The sequence below is a fragment of the Haliotis rubra genome, unplaced genomic scaffold (genome assembly GCF_003918875.1).
Source record: "Haliotis rubra isolate DU_JTF1 unplaced genomic scaffold, ASM391887v1 Scf298, whole genome shotgun sequence".
NCBI classification, from domain to species: domain Eukaryota; kingdom Metazoa; phylum Mollusca; class Gastropoda; order Lepetellida; family Haliotidae; genus Haliotis; species Haliotis rubra.
Window position 1 is genome coordinate 891129 of NW_025766966.1, and position 24675 is coordinate 915803.

At 37.7% G+C, this 24675-nt stretch overlaps 1 protein-coding gene across 2 annotated transcripts; it reads left to right on the plus strand.

The window, feature by feature from the left end:
* Window positions 1-535: 535 nt before the first annotated feature.
* Window positions 536-19786, plus strand: LOC124282310 (secretory carrier-associated membrane protein 1-like). Of its 2 annotated transcripts, none has more exons than XM_046718272.1 (9): window positions 536-748; window positions 9397-9510; window positions 9893-10042; window positions 12533-12599; window positions 13358-13486; window positions 15150-15309; window positions 15821-15919; window positions 16728-16845; window positions 19338-19786. In XM_046718272.1, exons 1-9 carry the CDS (start codon window positions 692-694, stop codon window positions 19500-19502), a joined length of 1059 nt encoding a protein of 352 aa, XP_046574228.1. In that variant the 5' UTR covers window positions 536-691; the 3' UTR covers window positions 19503-19786. The 2 variants fall into 2 exon arrangements, with proteins under 2 accessions (XP_046574228.1, XP_046574227.1); XM_046718271.1 differs by lacking the exon at window positions 16728-16845 and adding an exon at window positions 17403-17520.
* Window positions 19787-24675: the final 4889 nt, after the last annotated feature.

Sequence of the window (24675 nt, forward strand, 5' to 3'; positions counted from 1 at the left end):
AATGTGTGGATCAGTCTTATGTTGGTATGATTAACAGATATACACGTCCATTTCATATCGTGCTATAATAAAAGCTGATATCAGTATAGTGACTGACACCGACTGCCCGCAAAGATAAACTGATTAACCAAATTAAAGGTATCTGTTTAGACTTCCCAGTGCTAGTTTACTGCATACACAAAACTAATAGTAGTGGTACCGTCATCGTGGTATAGTCACGAACAATACCATCCGATGACTGGTGGTCACGAGGTGTATGTTTATTTCAAAGAGAAATTCCCTCGTACGTATGAGTGTATAATCTAAATATAGCAGACGACAAGATCCGTTTTCGTGTTCGTCTTTTCGAGCAAACCAAATGAATATTTATATATGGACACATCCACACATAGCTGTACAAGAATATGCATTTTACAATAAAGTCATTAATTAATGTACGTTAATTATATCAAGATTATGATACGTTAAGATGAAATTCACGAACAAATAGCTCATTACCGGCAGAAATGACGTAATTTCATGTGACATTGACAATTGCGCATGCGCCGAAAGTAATCTGCCATATTACAGGAACACCTCACAAAATATTGGCAGATTTGTCTAAACACCTGTGGTAAATGAGAAGAAATACCGGATTAGATTTGTGGGGTCGATAGCAGATTGATATAAGTTGTCACCGAACTGAAACAAAATGTCTGGCTTCGACAGCAACCCGTTTGCAGATCCTGAAGCGGCCAACCCCTTCTCAGTGAGCATTTTGTCTTATTTTCATGATTTCAGAAACAGGAAGTCGGCGTGTACTGGCAAATTATGTTGCCTTCATATCAAATTTGATGATCTGTTGCCCGTCGTTTGTGTTTTTATGTGGGTAAAAGAAAGAAAAATGAACCTAAGAATGTCTCTATAATTAATTATCGATTTTTTCGCGAATGAAGCATGAATCATGAAGCAGACTGAATGTCATTTAGTAGCCTATATGTTTTTAACACACGCAACCTCCTTTCTGATATACTAAACGCAAATGTCGATCCTAAACAATGTGGAACGTCTATATACTAAACGTAGTGTTGATCATGGGCTGTGTCCAAGAACATGTCACAAGTGATAATATATTTTGAACACTGTGTTGATGGTCAAAACCAGTGGGGATCATTCATCCCATTGAGGTTTCAGTTTCTTTTCGTCATCTAAAGCATGATCTAGTGTATATTTATGTTTCAAAGCTACAGACTGGACTGCAGCTTACTAGGTGCATGATCACAGGTCTGTCTGGATCCAGCTGCAGGCAGTGGCTCTTGTTTTGTGTGCTTAATTATTCTTTGGGGTTAGTTATTTTAGGGCAACTCTGTCGTTAACCCTTGGCCTTGGAACCCCTTTTCAATTGAGCACCCAAGTGTACACCCCTTGACAATCCTTAGGGTAGGGGGACCTGTGAAGATCTGGGTTAGAATTGGTCTTCTGTAACCCATGCTTGTCACAAGAGACGATCGGGTGGACAGGCTCATTGACTTGGTTGACACATGCCCTCGTATCCCAGTTGCATAGATCAGTGCTCATGCTTTTGATCACTGGATTGTCTGGTCCAGACTCAATTATTTACAGATCGCTGCATAAAACTAACTCACTCACTACTTACTTTCTTGTACGTCTTAAATTAGATTACAAATAAAGCTGTGAAATGTGTACAATAGGACATTCATTAACATTCCACTTTGTAACACCTGCACTGTCACTTGATGGAAAAGCACGAGCTTCAGGTATGAAGACGATAATAATCATAACATCGTAACACTACAACCTCTATTATTCATGTCTTTTATAATGAATAGCATTTGCACTTGTGTTTTGAAAGGGGTCATCAAGTAAATCAGCTGGAATATTGCTGAGTGTGGCTTAACACGAAACTTACTTGCTCACTCACTCATTAGCTTTAGGATGACATTCCTGAGGTGTGTTATTCTTTACTATTGGTTAGCTATTTCATCTGTTTTAATGTGTTAATCCGATGTTATTTGAGGGGAACCTGTGCAGATTTTTTACCATGTTTATAGGTTTGTATATATATATATATGCATCAAGTTAAAAAGCAGTAATTATTTATGATAGCCTCTGTGGTACTGTGGGAAAACTTATTACATTAACATTAGCCTAGAGTCCTCCAGGTGGTGCTAATTGAAATCTGAAAAGTGTGTACCTGGTAAACTGGAGTCCTCACTAGTTACAAACAATGAACATTGAGCGTCATATGCAGGTTCACATGCAGGAATAAATTAGAATTACTTTGGATGCTATCCATTCTTTATTATCTCCAGGGTATACGTTCTGATAAATCGCCACTATACCCTGGATGCATATACGACTCGAGCCGATGATTTTATTACCTCCCTTTGCTGGCTCCGCATTCTCACAGTAGCCAATCAGATAAGTCGCCATTACAACCGAGCTTGCCAGTGTCAACAAAGATAGTGGTCGCAGCCGCAAAAGTTTGGTCACAGTGCGACTCAGATTTTGGGGAAAACATTCAGACAAATTGACAGGTTTGATATCTTAAATAAATATATGCAAGAACTCCTTCTACCTCTTTCAGAGTACCTCTGCAACAATATATTATTATGTTGCCAAGTTTAATCGGTTAGATAATTTAAAAAGTGAAAGTGAGTTGTGATTGGTATGCTCAACTTCCCAGCGTAGACACCTGATTGGATAAAAAGCCAACCAAGGGAGGTAATAAAATCATCGGCTAGAGTCGTAGATGCATCCAGGGTATAGTGGAGATTTATCGGAACGTATACCCAGGAGATTATCGAGGATGGATGCTATCTAACTACTTGGCATTTACGGCTCAGATGATTCAGATCCTAAGGACACACACCATGCTTGCCTTTAAATGGATACCTGTCAGCCATATGGGACTTTTGACAGGCGCATGTTCATTTTGAAAAATGTGGGCACAAAACTGGATATAAGCAAAATATGATCCTGCATGGATTTGTTTGTATAGTTGATATGATTAAACGTAGAAATTATATAGCAAAGCCTTTCGTTGATGTTTAAAATCAGGCATCAACATAAAAAGGTTACACAACATAAAGTTCCATGAAAATATTCATTTTTATCAGGGCCACATTTCAAAACACAATACTTATCTGGTACAAGAGGAATTGCTCTTATTTCAAATATAATCTCAACAATTCTAAAAATACATTCTTTGAGTATAAAACTGAATGCAGCACTGCATTTAAAGTAATTTATGTAAGCCCTGTTATTTATTGTTGACTTGATACTGATAGTATTAGTTCTATACATGTTATTGGGTTATTCTTCACATCGCCAGTATCTATTTGACATTGACACCTAATTACAGTAACATACACTATTGTGTTGTGTGTAAAACTGTCCTTTCTTAAAAATTATTACACCTTGCAAATAGTGACATGATCTCTGTCAATCAATGTATAGAATGAAATGGCTTATGTTAAATGAGCATTTGTGCTTCACTGATCATACATCAGGTCGTTGAGGTAGCAATATGTCAGACTAAATGTAACAGGAAGCAAGATGAAGATCATGAGCATGGTGACAAAACTGTCCTTAAGTATGTTTAAAGTAATACACAATATGCAACCTCTGATTTCCTTTTACCATGTTTACAGAGGTAAGACTGATGCTAAGGAGAACCATGGGTTTTCAGTTCTCATGGTCAGTGTCATTTAGACCTATGACTCATTGCACTCATCCTTCTTATACAACTCGTCACGCCGAAGACCCGGGTTCAAATCCCCACATGGGTACAATGTGTGAAGCCCATTTCTGGTGTCCCCCGCCGTGATGTTGCTGGAATATTGCTAAGCGGCGTAAAACCAAACTCAGTCAGTCAGTCTTATACAACAGTAACCCCTTCACCATGCTCTCTTACCTTTTGGTTAAACTATTCTTTTATGATCATTTTGTTTGTATTCTGGGGCTGTGGGGTAGCCTAATGGTTAAAGCGCTATATTCAGAAATGGGTACAATGTGTGAAGCCCATTTCTGGTGTCCCCCGTTGTGATGTTGCTGGAATATTGCTAAAAGCGGCGTAAAACCAAACTCCGTCAGTTGTTTGTATTCTAGGAATTCTAGGAATACAAATTTGAAATATTCAGAAAAAACAAGGTTCACAGAGAGGAAACAATAACATGGGATAATGGTCCATTGAAGAAACACTTTAAATTACTTAATCATGTTCAAGGCAGCTGTCTTTGGAGCATTGTATTATTTCTGGGCAAGTGTTGCTAATTGATGGTGACACAGAAGGCTATTTTGTATTTTGATTAATTTTCTAAAATATACTCAGAAGCAAAAGTTGTTGTGGCATGCACTTTTATCAATGGGAATCAATTAATTTTTTATTTGAACCAGAGAAATTGTGTTAGATGGTCAAAGAAACTCAACAAAGCAGTTTTTGATTGAATTGCAATGTAATTTACAAGAAACTGACATTGTTCACTTTAAAAGGTTCGTCAAGCAGAATCTTGTGGTTTCTACTCAGTGCACTATTTGGCACTAACTGCGATGTTTACAGCAAACAATCAAGTTATGTACCTTCCCCATAGTGGCCACCTACTAGTAACGATGCTACGTCATGACTAGTGGATTCGAACCACAGGTTCCATCCAGCATCCCACACAGCCCTTACCATACCTGGCAACAGATGTATCTGCGAGAACAGTTTGATCGTCTACACATCTATGCAGTATGACAGTTCTGCCTCCAGCACATTGATGTTGATGTCTTAAGTGGAACAAACAAACATGTGATTGGGAGCATGTGAGTGGAGGTTCGATCTTTTCAACAATGAGTCTGATATTTCTTTCTTCACCGAGCTGACAGAAGGACATGTGTCTGCAGATGCGGAGGTGAACATTACATCGGGCCATGTGTTCTGAAAAGGGATTATTTTGGAGTTGGGGACTTTATAATGTGGGGTTGGAAAAAAGATGCATCAAGGATGCCACTGATTGTGATTGCGGGGATTTTGAATGCTGTTGGGTACCAAGATGAGTGAGTGAGTTTAGTTTTACACCACACTCAGCAATATTCCAGCTATATGGTGGCGGTCTGTAAATAATCGAGTCTGGACCAGACAATCCAGTGATCAACAGCATGAGCATTGATCTGCGCAATTGGGAACCGATGACATGTGGTCAACCAAGTCAGCGAGCCTGTCCACCCGATCCCATTAGTCGCCTTGTACCGCACAAGCACAGGCTACTAAGAACAATATTCTAACCCAGACCTTCACGGTCGGTACCAAGATGAAATTTTGCCATTGGCAGCTTTACCATTGAAACAGAATGGCACAAGACATTTCAACACAATGATGATAGACCACATGTTGCTCGAGTTATCATGGTTATACATCAGTGCCCGTAATCAGAACAATGTTAATGTGTTACCCTAGCCTGCAGGATTCTCTGATTTGTTGCCAATTAAACATGTCTTGAATAAGATTGAGTGACGTTTCGAATCGTCAAATAGCGCTGCAGTAACTCTGCCAAATACTTCCCCAGATATGGAATGATCTTCCTCAGGACTTTCATTACCATTTATTGGCCTAAATGAGGTGAAGATGCCTGGCCTGCGAACTTGCTTGTGAAGCCCCTCTTGTGTTGTGGCTCATTTGCATATGCCAGACTGTTCATCATTACCAATACCATACCATGAAGCAGTTGTCTATCCATGTAATAACCTTTCAAGTTTCACTCACGGCAGTAAAAGTTTAACATTGATTCTGTTTGCCATTTGTGTGCCACAATAACTTCAGCCTTTGAGTGTATCAGCAGGATAAAGGATAACTACAGTCTTAACAATAATATCACTAGAAGTTTCACAACCTATGTGTTCACAAGTTTCACAACATGTACCAGGTGCAGTTAATCATAATTATGGTCCAAATAATAATTAAACTTAATCCTTAATGGTGTTGTCATTGTTCCTGATGCAATATTTATGTATATTATGTGTGGAATAATAAATAGTATTGGAGATAATATTTTCATGACAGTTATTTCACAATTCACCTTTTTCTATCATCAAGTTTGTTCTAAGTTTTAATCCTGAAGTGAAACTGTACATTAATGTGTATGATGTGTTACCACAAATTTAGGCTCAGTACAGGGTGTAAATAAACCCTTTTTTTGTTTGTAGTTTTGATTTCCTCCAGGATGCCCATGGTAGTGTGAATTTTGTTAATTTGGGTTGATCATCCAGAAAGCTGCACATGTTGTTAGTGTATGAATTCCCACTGTACTACTACTTGTATATTCATTGTTATAACTGACTGACACTTCACAGATGTCGCTTCATGAAGATGCTTGCAAATATTATGTTTTCAGGGGGCGGTGGAGTAGCCTAGTGGTTAAAACGTTCGCTCGTCACATAAGATCCGGGTTCGATTCACCACATGGGTACAATGTGTGAAGCCCATTTCTGGTGTCCCCCCGTTGTTATATTGCTGGAATATTGCTAAAAGCGGATCACTTACTATATTTTCAGGAAAGACAAATGAAATATTTTATGAAATTGTTAATCCCGATCTGATAATTGATTAAAATGATAAATGTAAGAGAACATATTTTGTATGTAGTTAGTGGGGTAGTCTAGTGGTTAAAGCGTTGGCTCGTCACGCCGAAGACCCGGGTTCGAATCCCCACATGGGTACGATGAGTGAAGCCCATTTCTGGTGTTCCCCGCCGTGATATTGCTGGAATATTGCTAAAAGCGGCGTAAAACCAAACTCACTCAGTCAGTCAGTATGTAGTTAGTGAAAGGATTTCTGTATCTGTTCATTGATATGATTAAGTTTGTTATCATTGCTATCACCACTGCATTGCATTACCATATATATGGGCAAATAATGTGTGCCATACTTGGATCATCATATTCAAAAAGCATATGGACATAAAACAATGCTTGGTCAGTAACTTTGTATGGAAGTGTTTCATATTGCAAGGGTTGACTTGACCCATAAATATTTATAAGCAGTCTTATTTACTGTTCTGGATTACTTGATGGTAAAGTAGTCCTATATATATATATTTCAATAAATCTTTAGCATTGATAGTTTTTCAAACTTTTTAGATTACCAGTATAATTTCATTTATTTACATAGTAAACATGTAAATGTATAAGGAAGTTAAAAAGCCGTGTTTAGTGTTCTAGTTTCACAAACAACATTCATTATATTTGTAGGCTGTATTGCGCCTGTGGTTTTGAAAATTATTTTTTTAAAGAGGAGTTTGTGTTTCCTGAAATTAAATCAAGAACATGATTAAGATAACGTTTATTCATAAGCATAATGTAGGTGGTTAACAAACATATCACATTACCATCAGAATGTGATCATGCTGATCAGCACTGATGAAGGCAACTGCAGTTTCAAATAACAAGAAAGTAACAAGGAGACATTTTCATAGCTTTAGTGATTGTGTCTTGATGCTTGTTTGTTAAATCATTTTTACTCTTTCATCTACATCTTTGACTCATACAATTGTATTGTCAATCTATTTTAGTGGGCTAGGGTATTTAATGCCAGTGCCATGTGTGTAATATCAGCTGCGAAGTGCTGTCACACTAGGCAATTATACATTATGTTCCAATTCAGCAAGGTGATAACTGACAGGCATCAACATGAAAATGATATTCACTGTGCGCAGCAGGTGAATCTTGACAGTGTGATACTGCAGTGTAACAGCTCTGAAGCTGATGGCGTCTGACACTCAGATGCACAGTGGACTGACAGTTGTCATTATGGTGAGGGACTTCGGATTTAATTATTACTGAGATCCTAAGTGTGGACAGAACATGTACTCCACACAGCTTTGTAGGTTTAGGAGGAAGAAGACAACATATTGAAGGGTTCAAGGATTTATGTGCTGATGTCATTTACTGTGATTCTGTGTAAGGTATTGAGTACGCAACATTAACTAGGTCTGCTGCATGTTCCAGTAAAACAGAAAGAATCTTTTGGTGTCATTTTAAAATTTTCAATATGATTTTAATTTTTCAAGATGTGGATAGGTATTTTCTGAGCTTACATGTGTCAAATCAACACAAATATTGCTGGATTCAGGTTTCATACTAGTGGCCGAGATTACACAGTAGTGTGCCGAGAGCGAACAATTTTTACATACAGCTATTTGTTTGTAATATAACAATCATAACATTTTACTTCTCTCTAGATGTATAGAGCTACTCAGTCCAGTACAAGATATCCTTTGAGATGGACAATATTGTAGCCATGATGCTTGGTGTCTGGTCTGTTTGATTTGACAGTTTCACATCTGATTCTTGATGTTTGTTCATGGTGGCCACATTACCTGTACAATAGTGCAGGTACTGGTTATTGATGACGACCTGGCTTCTAGGATGCTAATTAATGTAGCACAGCTCGGTCTGCAGAAATCAATACTGTGCTATAGAGTGAACATGGTGTAACGTTGCTGCTGATTGCCAGACTGTATGCTTCAGGCACAGTTTGTATGCAGTGGCTGAGACTTGCCTAGTCTGACCAATCTTCTGGTAAATGCAGCCACTACATGTCATTAACGTACATAGTGCTTGAGATTGCCGTGGGCCCTGAAAAATCAAACGAGCATCCCATTTCTGAATAATATAGCTTCCCAGATCCAATTTTTCTTTTAAATGGCCCATGAATTTGGAAGATAATGGATCAGTTGGCCCATGAGCAGTCGATCAACCCGAAGGCCTGCTAAAGGTCTGCATATTAGAGGAAACTATTTCATTGATCATATTGAAGTAATTTGACCTAGTCCATACAGTCTACGAGTGTTATTAGACTTGGTTTTCTTCTGGATTTTCTTGAAAGACAGTTTGAAACTTGTCAGTTTCATTACTATGCACATTCTATGTACTGTGCATTATATTTATGAGGAAGGATGTGATGATGAATAATCTTCATATTCACTGCCTTTGTGGATAAAGGGAGCATTAGTGAAACAGATAACTACAGCTTTGTTTCAGCTCGTTCTTAAAGGAAAAATCACCCTAAATATATCTGGGATAATCTGAAGGTATTGTCACAGTGTTCCGTGTTTTTGGATCAATAACCATTGAGCTTTGACATTGTTGAGGTACTATGTGCTAAATGTGAATTTCTAAGGATCAAGACAAGCATGATGAAGTGGTGGTTAATACCAGGTTATATCACTGGTTATTTTCCACAGTGTCATGAGTTGAGAAAACCTATTGCATCCATGGTGGCTCTGAACCCAACTCGCACACAGAATGTATGGATGATGTTGTATCACTGGTTATTTTCCACATTGCCCTGAGTTGAGAAAACCTATTGCATCCATGGGTCAGGACCCAAGAATGTATGGATGATGTTGGTTCCAGGACCCATCTGTCCAGCAGGCTGCAGGGTCAGGACAAGGGGGTGGACAGAAAGCTGGGGGGCTCGACGACTACAACCCTTTTGCCGAGGGCAACCAAACCAGACCAGCATCAGGGGTAACTGAACATGCTAAATGTGTTTATTTCATATCCAGAGTCCATTGTCTCAAAGAAACAGACATTCTTGGTTATAAAACTGGATGTAGTCTGTATTTTGTTAAGAAATGTTTCAACTAGATTATTATACACTTGAATATATTTAATTTTGTTCTGTATTGGCTCATGAAGCATAAGAGGAAGAATATGAGGCTATGATCTTGAGATATTGTGTTTTATTTATCCTCCTTGGTTAGGTTACATTTGCCCAGCAGTTAGACCCAATTTATTAAGCCTTCTGTTTGAGAATTGTCTTCATCATAGACCTCTATCAGAGGAGAGCTTCATATAAGATGGTGCAATACAATACAGTTTGTGTATGTGATTAGAATTTGCCTTTCAGTCTAATGCCTCTACCACCCCACTGGTGCCACCTCCTCAACCTGCTCAAACTCAGCCGGCCATCATGACCCCATCAGAAGAGCCCCCACCGCCCTACACACAATCTGCTGCCCAGAAGATAGACACAAGTGAACTTCAGAGGAGGCAAGAGGTATGTCCACCATTGTGAATACTTCACAGATTTTGTCATTCCCCCACTACCCCATAATACAGATATTGACAGTAGCATGTGTCTGTTTTGGCTGTTTATGACTTATGGAAATCAACTGAACATTATTCCATGCAACTACCATTGTCTTTGATTGCAGAAATATGCAACGCTTTGACACATGTTGCATGATGACTATTGTATTTTTAAAAAAAAATTAATTGAATGCAGTCTCATTTTTTCTGAATGAGACTTTGGGGACTTCCACACACAAAAATTCCTAATGGCACAAAAACTGAAATATCACTGCACCCAAAGGCCACAACACAAAATCCAAAAACTGAAATATACTACCCATCAAAAGTTTAGACTCACTAGTGTAATTGTAGCCACTTACTCCAGTCAACTATTCTAAACTAGATTTTGCAAAATATTCAATTCTGTTTAAAGATACTGTTTACACATGAACGGATGTATTGTAAAACAAATTAGTAACGTTGAAAAGATTGTCATGAGTTCAATAATGATAAAAATTGGCTAATTCTTAACAAAACTTTACATAAAAATGCATCTGTTCACATACACGATATTTGCACATGCTTTTCAGCAATTTGATGCATGATCCTTGTGCAGTTCATCTGCATAAGGTTTGCAGTTAGTTCCACCAAGTTAGTGGAGAAATTCATCTTCGATGTAACCATATATATATATATATAAAGAAAGTGATGAGAATACCGAGCGTACAGCAAGAAATAATACTACCCTAGTGGCAGCAAGAGTTGTATACTCCCTAGGGAGTTGAGATTGATAATACAATGTGCCGTTAAATGTGCCGAATGTGCCGAAAATACCAGCGCCTTGAGCATGTACTAGTTGCATGGATATGTGCGCTATATAAATATGTATATATATATACATATAGTGAGTGCTTTAAGTCAGTCTAAACTTTTGACGGGTAGTATATATTCCTATGTCATACCTCATACTATTGACTTCTCTACATCTTCACCTCACCTCACCTAACCTTCTTCAAAAGTAATAGTATACATGTTTCAGTGTCCAAACATCAGTTGTGATAGGTTTAGAAAAAAGTACTGAATGGATTGACTGCTATGTAATTCCTGATTTGATCAGCTGCAATAATCACTTATGGGTGGGAATGAGTTGTGCCCCTTGCATCAAGAGGCCAAATTGGCTTCATTAACTTTCATGTTAAGGGCGCACGGTGGGCGAGCTGGCTAAGGTGCCAGGCTACTGATCCAGCGAGGTTGAGGTGCCGGGATCGAGCCCACCTGTGACCGGGTGTAAAAAAACCCTTGGAGTCAACTTTGTGTGCAGACTCAGTGTTGTCACAACCCCTAGTGTACAGTACACAAGCCGGTGCACTTAAAAGAACCCACGAATCCATTGGTATATGACCAGATGGTGGCCACATGAAAACGTGCAAACACCTAGTTGGGGGTACAGCAACGTGCATTGAAGTTGGACAAAGTATTTCAGGGCTCCAGATAAGGGCCGTATCGGCATATGTACGGCTAAAAAATATGCATGATACGGTAGGAAATAATTTAGAAAACGTAGCAGATACGCATCACAGCAATGGTGTACGGTCTCAGAATCATTTACAGATGTATTTATCTGAAAAAGTATTATTTTATTGTTTATTGCCCTATTTACACAAAAGTAGCAATGTTGTGCATATATGAAACGAAACACAAGATTACTGATACTGCATTAAATTCCATTCAGTACTCAAAATGTACTCTTAAGGTTTTCCAGTTCTCCTATATTGCACAAATAAGGAGTATGTACTCCTGATGTTGAAAAATTATCTGGAGCCCTGGTACTGTGACTATGTGTCCCAGTCCACCCAGCTGTGAAATGGGTACCTCGTTAGGATGAGAAAGCCACCATAACTCGGTGTGCCTAGTGGCAGCAAGAGTTGTATACTCCCTAGGGAGTTGAGATTGATAATACAATGTGCCGTTAAGATTGACATCCAATGATCGGGGAGAAAATACCAGCGCCTTGAGCATGTACTAGTTGCATGGATATGTGCGCTATATAAATATACTATAATAAAAATAAATGTTATTCTTTCACCTATTGTGTTTACAAATGACATGATTTTACAATTTATGCTTGTTTGTTGTTTTTTTAAAATGCATTGAATTTATTTATTTTTAAATGCAACTGAAATTGAAACTGCACTATGCGAAAACAAACACTCTTGTTCACTTGAGGAAAATGATACAAGAGTTGATTTTAGATGAAATGAGGTTATCAACATATTGGGTATTAAGTTCAAATGTACCAGGGCTTTGTTTTCTAGTATCCTAAAAAAATTTACCTTTTGTTAACTTTAGGAAAATGAAACGAGCAGATTTTAGATGAAATGAAGTATTGTGTTCGCAAGTAACAGAGTTTGACATGTTAGAACGAATAATTTCTTCTTGTAGAGGGTTTTTATGTTTATTGCCCTTTCTCTTAAAGGAATTAGAAAAGAAAGCTGCTGAGCTTCAGAGGAAAGAACAAGAAATGAAAAACATGCAGTTCAAAGGTCAGTATTCTAGTTGTCAGATAAGTGACAGAATTATCACAATCCGCTTGCCCAGTGCTAAAGGTGTCCCTAGTGTTAGTTGGTTCCAAACCATTGGAGTTAAATGTTATGACTTGAAGAGAATGTACACTTTCCAACTTTCCAGGTTTATTTGTATACCGTGTCATCATATCCCAATGGCGTAGATCGATGCTCATGATCACTGGATTGTCTGGTCCAGACTTGATTAGTTAGAGACCGCCACCATATAGCTGGAATATTGCTGAGTGTGGCGTAAAACTGAACTCACTCACTCATTATTTATCTCCCGACGCACGTTTAGCGCGAAGGCGGGGATATAGTATTAGGCTCAGTCTGTCCGTACGTATCAAATTGGAATATCTTAAGAACTGTTGTCTAGATTTTTTTCATATTTGGTACCTAGGTTTATCACAGTATAAGAAAGGTCCCAGTCGGGTTTGGTGACCTTGACCTTCATTTCAAGGTCACAAGGGGACTTTAACGTTTTACTCTTGTCAGCGAGATGTCTCAAGACCCAGTAACTAGATTTTCGTCATATTCAACACCAAGCTTTATCTTTGATTTGATAATTTGCGGCGGGGGATTATGTCACCTTACTGTTGTGTATGTATTTGCAATTCACATGCAATTTAGGAAGAGTACACACCTTTTAATTTTGGCTTATAAGTTTGATGTACTAATACCTTGTTGGCATAAACATTTTGTCTGTAGTGCCTTCTTTGTGTGTACATTTTCAGACCGTCAGAACAACTGGCCACCTCTGCCAAGCTGGTTCCCTTTGGGCCCTTGCTTCTACCAGGACTTCAGTGTAGATATTCCATTAGACTTTCAGAGGATTGTCAAGTTTGTCTATTACCTCTGGATGTGTAAGTAATGCACTACCTTCAGCTCACATTTCTGTGTTTCCTGAAACTTCAATGTCAAGATGTCATAGTTTTCAAACAAGGCATGACCATTGGCTGAACTGTTAAAACATCACAATTGACCCATAAATGATGATAAGATACAATCATAGTTAACATTGATGCCGTGCTATGATCACGATAGATGCAGTAAAATCATATAAATACTGTAAACGTACTTATTTTGTGGTGGTGCATCAGCTGAGTCAATTATTCTAAAGTCAGTAATTGCGGAACTGCCAGCTTCTCTTTGGCACCACTAATGCAGTGAAAAACAAACAGAGTGGAACAACCTGTCAGGGTGGCGTTTATTAGTGTACTCACAGGAATACCTATGTGTGCACAATATACAAGCCGGGGTTGTGAATGGATGATTGAGTGTTAAAGTTTGCTATTAAACTTCATGATGTACTGGTATATAAAATCTTAATGAATAAATAAAATTCTGCTGTATTATTTCTTTCCGAGTCGTTTCATGGTAATCTGTTTTGTATCAAAACCATCTGTCACTACGATTGGTCAAAATAGAACATGTGACCAATTTCCATGGCGGACCACAACACAAGGACATTGCTGTTTTTAAGCTAATCGGCGATGGGATTTGGCTCATTATTTAATTATGTTTTGGGAAATCCATTACAGCGACAGTTAAGTATGATTCTTTATGCTACTATCAGTCGTCATTTTTACAAGATTCCGTGTGATTTCTGTCTTCAAACTTGATGTGTTATGGTAACAACTCAGGGCGAAATGGCTAGACTAAATGAATGACAGGTTTATTAGTTGTATAAATTTTAAGGCTAAAATGTTTTCCATAAAAATAAAACCTGCGCGAAATATAATACGTTTACAGTACTCATTCATTTACTTTTCCACTCTCTCTGATTTAAAGTGCATCTAGCTTGGAAAGACACATTGGTGTGCATTTAGAACAGGTTTTTCACTTTGTGTGAATACCTTACACTATGAGAGGCGGTGGGATAAATTAGAGGTTAAAGAGTTTGCTCGTCACGCCAAAGACCAGGGTTCGATTCCCCACATATGATACCCATTTCTGGTGTCCCCTGCTGTGATATTGCTGGAATATTGTTAAAAGCAGCATATAACTAAACCCACTCACTCAAACTAGGGCTGAAACAAGGACTTGGCATGCATATTACAGGTGATTGGCAACATTCATAGTACCTTTACAATAGTGTTTTTGAGTATCACAGTACTACCGCAGTTGTAGAACTACCCCTAATCAACTGTTGATATGCTGAGGAGGTCGTGAAATCACCAGTCATTGTGATGATGATCTTAAAACACTTTTGGTCTGATGACAATGTGAATTAAGCCAATAAAGTATACTTCAGCCTTGAGACTGCCTACTTGGATTTTGTCTAAAATGTTTGATATAATCATGAATAAATGGTTCGTATGACTACAAAAGACTCATTGTGAATTGAATTGTTCATTCAGGTATAATATTCCTTGATTAAATTATTATGACCATGTCAAATAGTGATTATCACCTAACTGTTTGTTAATGGTAATTGTGCAAATTGCAACTTCAGTTAATTTTGAAACAGCTTAGTACCTAATATCAAAATGTCAAGTAGAACATCTGTTCTGCTTTGTCTTCCAGTCCATGTATTTGTGTTGTTCCTGAATGTGTTGGCAAGTTTGGCTTACTTCATCGTGGACTCAAATGGAGGCACTACATTTGGCCTGGCCATTTTATGGTTCGTCGTCTTTTCCCCCTGTTCTTTCATCTGTTGGTACAGACCACTCTACAAAGCTTTCAGGTAAGTTGAATACTATTATTGTTCAAATATACATAATGCTATCTTCACCCAACTTTGCAGAGTTGCCTCCCTTAGGTATTCCAGCAACCCATAATTGTAGGTTAGAATTTATTCATTTCCATAAAGACTATTATTCGAAACATTTGTAGTTGTTTGTGAGACAGGATATCAGCCATTTAACGGTGTTTAGGATGATAGATATTGATACTTTAATATAAAAGACAGTATCATGTTAAGAAATTCAATTTTCCACCCTTGAATACTCTGGAGAAATCCCATAAAGCTAAGCTTAGATAGAATCATTGACCAAGAGGGGTTAGTGTGTTAGAGATAAACAAAGAGTTGTCAGTAGAACACAATCATTCAGACATTTAGTCTGTACACCCAGTCCCTATTGAGGTCAGCAGTTACAACAAATTGGGCAGGAGACTAACTCATATTGTCTTGTTTACATATCTTTATATGTCTCAACTATTACTATTATATTAATGTCTATTTTCTTCTGTTTCAGGAGTGACAGCTCATTCAATTTCTTTGTATTTTTTTTTGTATTTTTCTTCCAATTCTGTGTGTATGTCATTCAGTGCTTGGGCATCACAAACTTCACAGTGTAAGTAATGTTTCTTGTAAATTTAATTGTTTCTTTTTGTTCATACAAGTCTTGGACTAGTGGAGCATATCAAAATATGGTCCTGTTTCGTTTTTTTTCTAGGATATCTTTTGTATGTTTTTGTGTCAGAAATTTTACATGGACATTTTATATGCAAACATTGGTAACCATGGTAACATTTTTACTAAGATTTGTCTCAGATTTATTTTGAAACAACTGAAGATTGTTCATAAGGTCAGAGGTCATTTTTAACTGAAAAACAGTTGACAACTTTGAAACAATTCTAACAAACTTCATATTTTGAAAAGGTCATTAACACAACATCACATGAAAATGGCTATGAAGTAATTAATCAAATTTAAACAGATCTATTAGATAAGTGGTTAGTATCCATATGTAACTGTTTTGTTAAGCAGATTGAATAATATTTCATGTTGCAAGTATAGAAATTACAAATTGCAATAATATCCTGATGTAAAAAATTACAGAAAAAATTAGCTTAACATTTGGTTATATGAAATAACATTTTCATGATTAAAGATGGTTTGGTTTCTTGGGTGGCCAAGTCATCTTGGGCACCACATTTCACTGTGATGACTTGTGTCCCAACTGCCATCACAAAACCTATGATTGTGGCTTCGAAATCTTGTCCACACTGATAATGTGATGGTAAACTTCTGAGACCTCGTCACCTCACTTTTTCCTCCCACGATAAAGCCAATATGTCGTGATATAGCTGGAATACTGTTCCAAGTAGCTTGGAACCCGGCTCACTCACTCACTGACCAAAGTTGACTGTGTATTTCAGTGGCATCATCACAGGTCTCTCGACAGTCCGCAACAGTATTGCTGCCGGGCTCATCATGATATTTATTGGCATCTTTTTTGGCCTGTTGGCCATTATAAGCTTTGCCACACTTGTAAAGGTAGAGTTGGGAAGACCTTCCATTGGTTGTGGGTCACATGTATGACTGTTACGCAGGGAATGTTTGTTACGGGAAATTAGCCCAGAAACGGAATATGAGACAGCTGTGTGCATGATAATGTACTTTTATCAACCTATTTCTTCTTGGACAAATTGTGTATGGATAATCGTTTTGTCTTAATTCAAAAGTAAAGAAAAGATATTTATTTATATTAGTCTCAATTTTCCAGTTTCTGTGTACATTTCTCAAGCCTGACATTCACATTGACTTGCAATTACTCAAGAATATCCAGAAAAGTCTTTTGAAACAGCTTTTCTCCAATAAACATTAATGAAAACATAAATAATATGTCAGTAATGTTTGTCGTTGATAAATGGAAATTAGGAATTATTTCCATATCATGTCAGTTCACACCGTGTCTGGCTATACTTGAGTAAGTGCAGGAAGGCAGCTAGATTTAACCCAGCATGTTGCCATTGTCTGTGGTTATTGTCTTGATGGTATTGCATTCTTTCATAGCTAGCTATTCTGTTGCAATAGTTGTTTTTTTCTTGTAGAGGGTGGATTAACGGCCTTGGAATTATAGGCAAGAGTCCAGGGGCAGCAGCTGTCATGCTTATTGTAGCCTTCTTTTTTTCCCTCAAGGCTGTTGCCTGCATGGTTTTGCTCGTCAGGGTAGGTACTTACCAGGGAACTAAAGCAGGATCACTCATATTCATGTATCACTGTAGGGGGCATTGTCGGTAAAGGTGCGGCAGGAGTGTACCCAAGGTTTTTCTGTACTCACAAATGTTCCCCAGTTACTTACTGTATACAGCAGCTTGACAATATGTATGACACTGGAGTCCAGGCACAAATGTACTTTCAGTATTTTTCAAAAGATGAACGGAAACCGGTTTGGGGTTGAGGGAGAGAGAAATGCACACCACACCACACCACACCACACAACACCACACCACCCACACCACACCACACCACCCAACACCACGCCACCTATCGAACCTATCGAACGTGACATTAAACCATCATCTCAGCTTTCCAGGGATTGTTTTTGGTGCATAGTGACCAATAGACTCCTTTTGACTTACAATTGTTGATATTGCATTTCTGTGATCTATTTGACTGAGGTACATGTATGTGTAATGCAGCTGGTGTACATTTCTGTGGTACCTATGCCACAAGGACCTCTTTAGTACCATACTATCCTGTGACTTTTTCCAGATCATTGACACACCATTATGTCTGAATAAGACCAAGTATTGAAATAAACACATTCAACAGTGTAAATGTTAAGAAATAAAGATATTTTTTTTAACCTTTTCATGTTTGGTAGTGATATGCACATCATGTATACGACAGGTACTTGTAACATGAGAACTACCTTCTGTCAACACTGTTATACCATTTATCAATGGTGATATTTACCTAAGTACTTGGATGAATCCATATTCTAGATATGTCGATATATGGGTCCCAGATACAGTTTTTGTTGATTGATTTTTACTGCTTTTGGTATGTGGGCAATTTGTACATTGACTGTTGTTTTGGTATTTGGGGGCATCACTGGTTTGATTACTGTAGTTGGACATTTCGGAACATCGAAGTAGTCATTGTGGACCTTACTTGTTGATTTTGTAGTCATCTATCCCATCTAAAGAAGGGTATCATAGAGATAACTAGGTACAGGAAGATTAGCAGAATATTCCGGACTTGCCTTGCTGATGCATGTAAATTAACAGCATGCAGCTAAACACAGTTGTTTACTGACAAACTACATAATGTATTAGTAGTCAGGCATGGTTGATGTTGTTCTAGTATCAAAGTAGTTCTGCATGTGTGCGTAACAAATAGTTATGTTAGAATGTTCAGAGTACATTCACATAAAAGTAAACTTTGAAGTTTTGTTTGAGTTATTTTTCATGTAAAAAAAATGGTATGAATAATATTGGTATTCAGTGTTTTAAAAAATGTTACAGTATTTCCGACCTGATGTGAGAAGTTAGTTATTGGTATTCCCTGTCTACTCAGTGCCAGTTTGAGTTTAAGTGACCCTACTCGTAGCTTGATGGAGGTATTTGTTGTGCTTTTACACCCACTGGATGTTGATGTGTTCACACTGCCATCTTGGCATGAAAGATCACCTTATAAACAAAATGCAGACACTAATTTTTTATGTTCACTTTTATCATCATTTTTTACAATTCTTTTCTTAAGTGTAACTACCTGGTAAACATTTTCATCCTTTCACTATTTCATGTCACCACAGATTTGTGGAAATTTGATGCATAATCAAAATTATCCCTGTATGCTGTCAACTTCAGTTTCTTCGCATTAGTAATGATCTGTTCATGTTGTAAAATAGATGTAAACTTGACTTGACAATGAAAGATTTGTAGCATAATGTTCATTTAGTGGAAAGTTTTTACTTTGTATTCGTGTCAAAATGTGGAATATACCTTTTGATTTCAGATGACTGATTTTGTTATTTTCAGGTGCATAGGATCTATCGCAGCACTGGAGCCAGTTTCCAGAAGGCCCAGCAGGAATTTGCGACAGGTGTCATGCGCAATGAAGCCGTACAGAACGCTGCCGCAAATGCCGCTTCTGGGGCTGCTCGTGGTGCTGCTCAGCAATATGGGTCTGGAAACCGATATTGAGCAACGCATCACTAAGGAATACTCTCGTCCAACATCAGAAATGTGCAGTGAGAATTCTGTTTCTGGGTGAGACAGAAATCTCCATACCCTGGAGCTACCTTGGAGAATGTGAAAGTTCACACTAAGGATCAATGTAATGGATTTTGTCAATCTTCTAATAGGACAACTTCCCAAAACAGTTGATGTTATTTGTTATATTTTAATTTATTCCCCTGTCACTTCAGAACAGTGTAGAACTCCACATGAGGGGAAATGGTAGAACTGTTTGTGGACATCTCGGCAAAGAAGATTGTTTTTTTTAGAATCACCTTCAATTCATGGTAGTCCCATGATGAATAGGACAAGTGGCTAAGCTTACATGGATATGACTCATATCCCCAGGGTATTGGGTTAATCATACTTTAGAGTCTTGCAATATGCTTGTACACCCTGTTGCAATCAGAGTTTGAGAGATATTGTCAATCATACAGGGACCATTCCAGCCTAGGTATCAAATTGGCTAATGTGGATACCTTTTATTCTGCTTTGCATTACCATTTTCATAAAGGCCTTGGATCATTCATTCAGTGCTGGGTAGAAATGATAGACTTTTTACAATCCAAATCATTGTAGATTAAAATAATTGTCAACATTGAAGTTAAATAAGTCTTATAGTTCAGGTAGAGAGAGAAAAACCGAAGTTTCGACTAGTTGTACTTCGAAATAATTCATTGGATTTTGTCCAGTCCAGTATTGCATGATGAAAATTTCATTTTGTTCAATCTTTTTATTACTAGCAATGGTTTGATAAATCTTTATCTTTGTGTGTATATTTATTAACACATAAACAGGATTACACATCATGTGCACACTTCTCACTGCATCATGCAAGTATGCATTTACCTTAAATTATAATAAAATGCACCTGTTTATATCAGTATCTAGCTTATGGACGACAATAAGTATTATTGATTGATATGTAATCATGTTTCCTGGTAGTCAGAGATTCAGAAAATTATTTACGTTAAAAGAACAAGAAAATAAATATTTCTTCATCTTGGTAGTTTGATGCTTACCAAATTGGGGTCGGTGGTGTAGCCTAGTGGTTAAGGCGTTCGGTCGTCACGCCGAAAACCCGGTTTGATTCCCCACATGGGCACAATGTGTTAAGTCCATTTCTGGTGTCCCCCGCCGTGATATTGCTGGAATATTGCTAAAAGCGGCGTAAAACTAAACTCACTCACTCACTTACCAAATTGTTGTTGTAAATTTCTCACATTTTGCATTTAGGATAAACTGCTAGTGTAACATGGGCAGGAACTGTTATCACAGCATCAGTTTCCTGGAAACTCTTTATATTAGGATTCTTTGGAAGTTTGATGCTATTGCTAATAACATTCTTCATTTCCCTCATTGTAGATAGCACAATATTTGATTTACTTCAGTACATTATTTATTGTTTTGATAGACAAACTATATTTGTTTTGGTGTGTACCCTGTATTGGCTAACTTCTTAAAATGGTGACAGATAGGAATTGTGGAAGAAGATGCTGTACTGTTGATCATATTGAGCCTAATGTTTACAACATATAGGTGTGACCGAACGTGAAACATGGGCACCAATCAAGTAATTGTGCAAATACATATGAAAAGAAGAGCGTTGTATATCTCTTGCCTGTGTGTAAATTTTATCATATATTTCAAGATAAATATTCTGTGGGAATGAAAATGTTGTACTGTGCAAATGGACGTTGTCAGCTACCAGGTGTAATTATTTGTCAGCAAATGATAAGAGGGCTAGCTTGTAGTGGTGTCATCAATGTTGAACTGATAAATCACTTTTCGTAGTCCTTGCACAAGTAGGAAGTGATGGTTATTATTGGCTGCTGGTTCTGTCACACCTGCCTGCTATCACAGGTCTGCCCAGACAAGGCACAGAACTTATGGAACAAAATTACATGTTTCATGTAAATATACACTACCAACATTTAATACTGATCATTCTAGCACAACAGCTGTGTCATAGTAGACAACATTTTGATCAAATACCAGAAATCCCCATATCACAATACCCATACTGAAATTTGCTTGGGACATTTTGTTAGCAGTCAAGGGATTTGATTGCCTGATATCTTAAGATTACAAATTATTTGTTTATATGGGTAATATACTGAATGATTCTTGTTGAGTATATGAATTTATGGTTGGGTATTAAATACATGAAAGCTCATGGCTTTGACACGGTAGTTAGTGTAGAATAGTCTTTAACTGGTTTTAACCTTCAAGATACTATGTGATTTTGACCTTGCAGCTGATCATCATGTAGAAAGTCTCTGAGGTGTTTGGAGTACTGAAATAAAGTGGGCACTTCCAGTGTTTATTGTATATAGACATTCTTACTGTGTTGCTTGTTGTTACGATTATCTTCATTCACAGCCTTTTCAATGTGTCAGGTACAAGCCATGAGAGTACTTAAAGGTAGCCATGCTTCTGGTTCGTACGTGTCCTTGTGTCAATGATGAGAGTTGGCCATGTTCATACTTGAAGTTCATTGGCATTCTTTCATTGAAACATAGAAGCATTAATATGTTGGACAAGATACATGAATATGTGCACATGCATATATGAATAAAAATGCTGAAAATTAAGTTTGAAAAAGACCAATAAAAAATAATTATTATGTGTGGTATTAGCTTCTGATGATTAACCAACTTGTATACATCGAAAATTAGATGCTTGTTTTTAAGTGCAAATAATATTTATCTATATTTAGGTCTAAAGCTAATGTTAGCATAATGGTTTGCTACCAACACTGAAAATGTGAATGTGTTCAAGTTATGTGTTTTGGCCAATGTGGTTGTGTCAAAGCTGTACAAAAGCTGCACCTCTGAATCTATCATCCACATGTTTGTCACCCTCTGTTCAAATCCTTCTGTCTGAAATTATTCTCCTCTGCTTGTTGTGGGGTGCATGTACAAAATGTGTCCTGTAAGATATTCAGAATTGGTGAAATTTCTTTTGTGAAAAAGTGAAATATTATGTCAATAAATGAATAATGTAAGATTACTTCTTGTTATCTATTAAGCATGTCTACTAATTTACTCACTGGAAGCTCAGTCAGTCTGTATGTTCATCTGTTTGGTTCCTGGATCATACCTCTAAAACCCTTCGGGAATTTTGAATATGTATTGACATAAGTGGTGCAGTATAAAGTTACTGACATGCTCTGAACTTGCTTATCATCTTTGCGAGGCAAGGGAGTTAACTGACTGTAGAAGTCCCTTGCCGAACGAACCTGGAATTTTGTTGTTCGATCATAGTAATACCAATAGCTATTAGAAGCTTGTCCCTCCTTCGGCAAGGTGGAAAATGGACATAGTCAGTTGCCTGTTTTGCCTCAGGAATATGTTGCAGGGATGATGTTTACATATAGTCAATGTAAGCTCATATTTATGGGTTAATCATATGTCAATCTTCCATGTTGCCTAACGACCACCTCCGTGGTGTAGTGGTTAGAGTGTCCGCCCGGAGAGCGGAAGGTCGCGGGTTCGATCCCCAACCGCGTCATACCAAAAGACGCTAAAATATGGTACTTGTTGGTCCCTGCCTGGCTCTCGGCATTAAATGGGTACAAGGACTGGTCGGCTCGGAGTCGGTATAATGTGTCTGAGTGGGGTATTCATGCTTCACTGCGGTATGGTATCTCAGTGGGCTAGCACTACAAAACCAGCTTCAGTCTGGGCTAGTACAAGCAGCCACATACACATACACATGCATGCATGCAAGTCATCATATGAGCGAAATTTTCTCAAGCACGACGTTAAACCCAATTTCACCTTACCTCACCATGTTGCCTAACAGAGCTGTTCAGTCACGGTCACAAAATAGAGCTGAGCAACACACAAAAACGTATCTATAATTGTTATCAAACTCTACTTATATTTTCGCTTGGACATGGATTGGGCACTGCTATTTCAAGAGTTTAGGCAAGATTGGTCAAAGCTCAAGGCCATGTGGGTGTGTTGTGTTTTATGCAAACATAGTTAAATCAGTGTCAGTTTCTAATTCTGCTGGCATGTAACTATATGTATATTTTTATACTAATAAATCCCACTACTCAAAGGTCAAAGCCACATAACATTGTGGAATGTAGTTTGATACTCTTTATTAGATGTGTAACACTGAAGGGTTTAGTGTTATTACAGTTCAACACAAGCAGGAAATGACATTAATAGGCTGTGATAATACATGTATGTGTTTGTTTGTTGATTAACCCACACCCAGCAGCATTCAAGATACATGATGGCGCTTTTTGATAATATGTGTCCTTGAAACATTTTAATGGCTGTGAAACAGATACAAAAGCTCATTTATTTCAGTGAGGTCATTTAAGGTTAAGGTAGTTATTCAGCAGATACTCGTAGACTTAATCGTAGGAATTTGAGGCCTACTGCCAAAATTATTTGTCTCACCCACACACTGATGACTTTTCACAGGGATATATGTTTTGTATATGTATATTTTGTGACATATCATTGGATGTCCTTAAATGTCAAGGTCATTCAATAGGAACTTAGACTGTTTATCAAATGTCAAATGACAAATATTTTCATTCAGGAAGTTTTGTTTGTGAGGTTGTTTTCATACAACCAAAGTCAATGTATATGGATGAAGGTCAAGGTCACTTAGTGGGCAGTGGACATGCCAAAAAGCTTTTGTATACAGACATCTTGAGCATCTATGATTTAATTTCAGTAAACTCTGTTTTCATCTCTCCTCAGTTCATAGTTCAAGGCTATTAAACTGGGAGTTTTACACATTTATTCTTAGGTCCTTGTGGTATTTATTATGCTTTCTATTTGAAAGATGTACTGTTGTGAAAATAGGTTAAGCATGGGCTGATAGCTGGGCGTGGGACGAGTATAGCTTGGTAGAGCTGATAGCTGGGCATGGGATGAGTATAGCTTGATAGAGCTAAGCATTGGATGAGTATAGCTTGATAGAGCTGAACATGGGAATGGGTATAGCTTGATAGAGCTGAGAACTGGGCATGGGATGAGTATAGCTTGATAGAGCTGAGCATGGGATGGGTATAGCTTGATAGAGCTGAGCATGGGAATGGGTATAGCTTGATAGAGCTGAGCATGGGAATGGGTATAGCTTGATAGAGCTGAACATGGGATGGGTATAGCTT

Coding starts and splice junctions, on each gene's coding strand:
- LOC124282310 (XM_046718272.1), top strand. CDS start 692: ATGTCTGGCTTCGACAGCAACCCGTTTGCAGATCCTGAAGCGGCCAAC. Junction 13,487..15,149: donor TGTCTATTACCTCTGGATGT/GTAAGTAATGCA, acceptor TTTGTCTTCCAG/TCCATGTATTTGTGTTGTTC. Junction 15,310..15,820: donor CCACTCTACAAAGCTTTCAG/GTAAGTTGAATA, acceptor CTTCTGTTTCAG/GAGTGACAGCTCATTCAATT.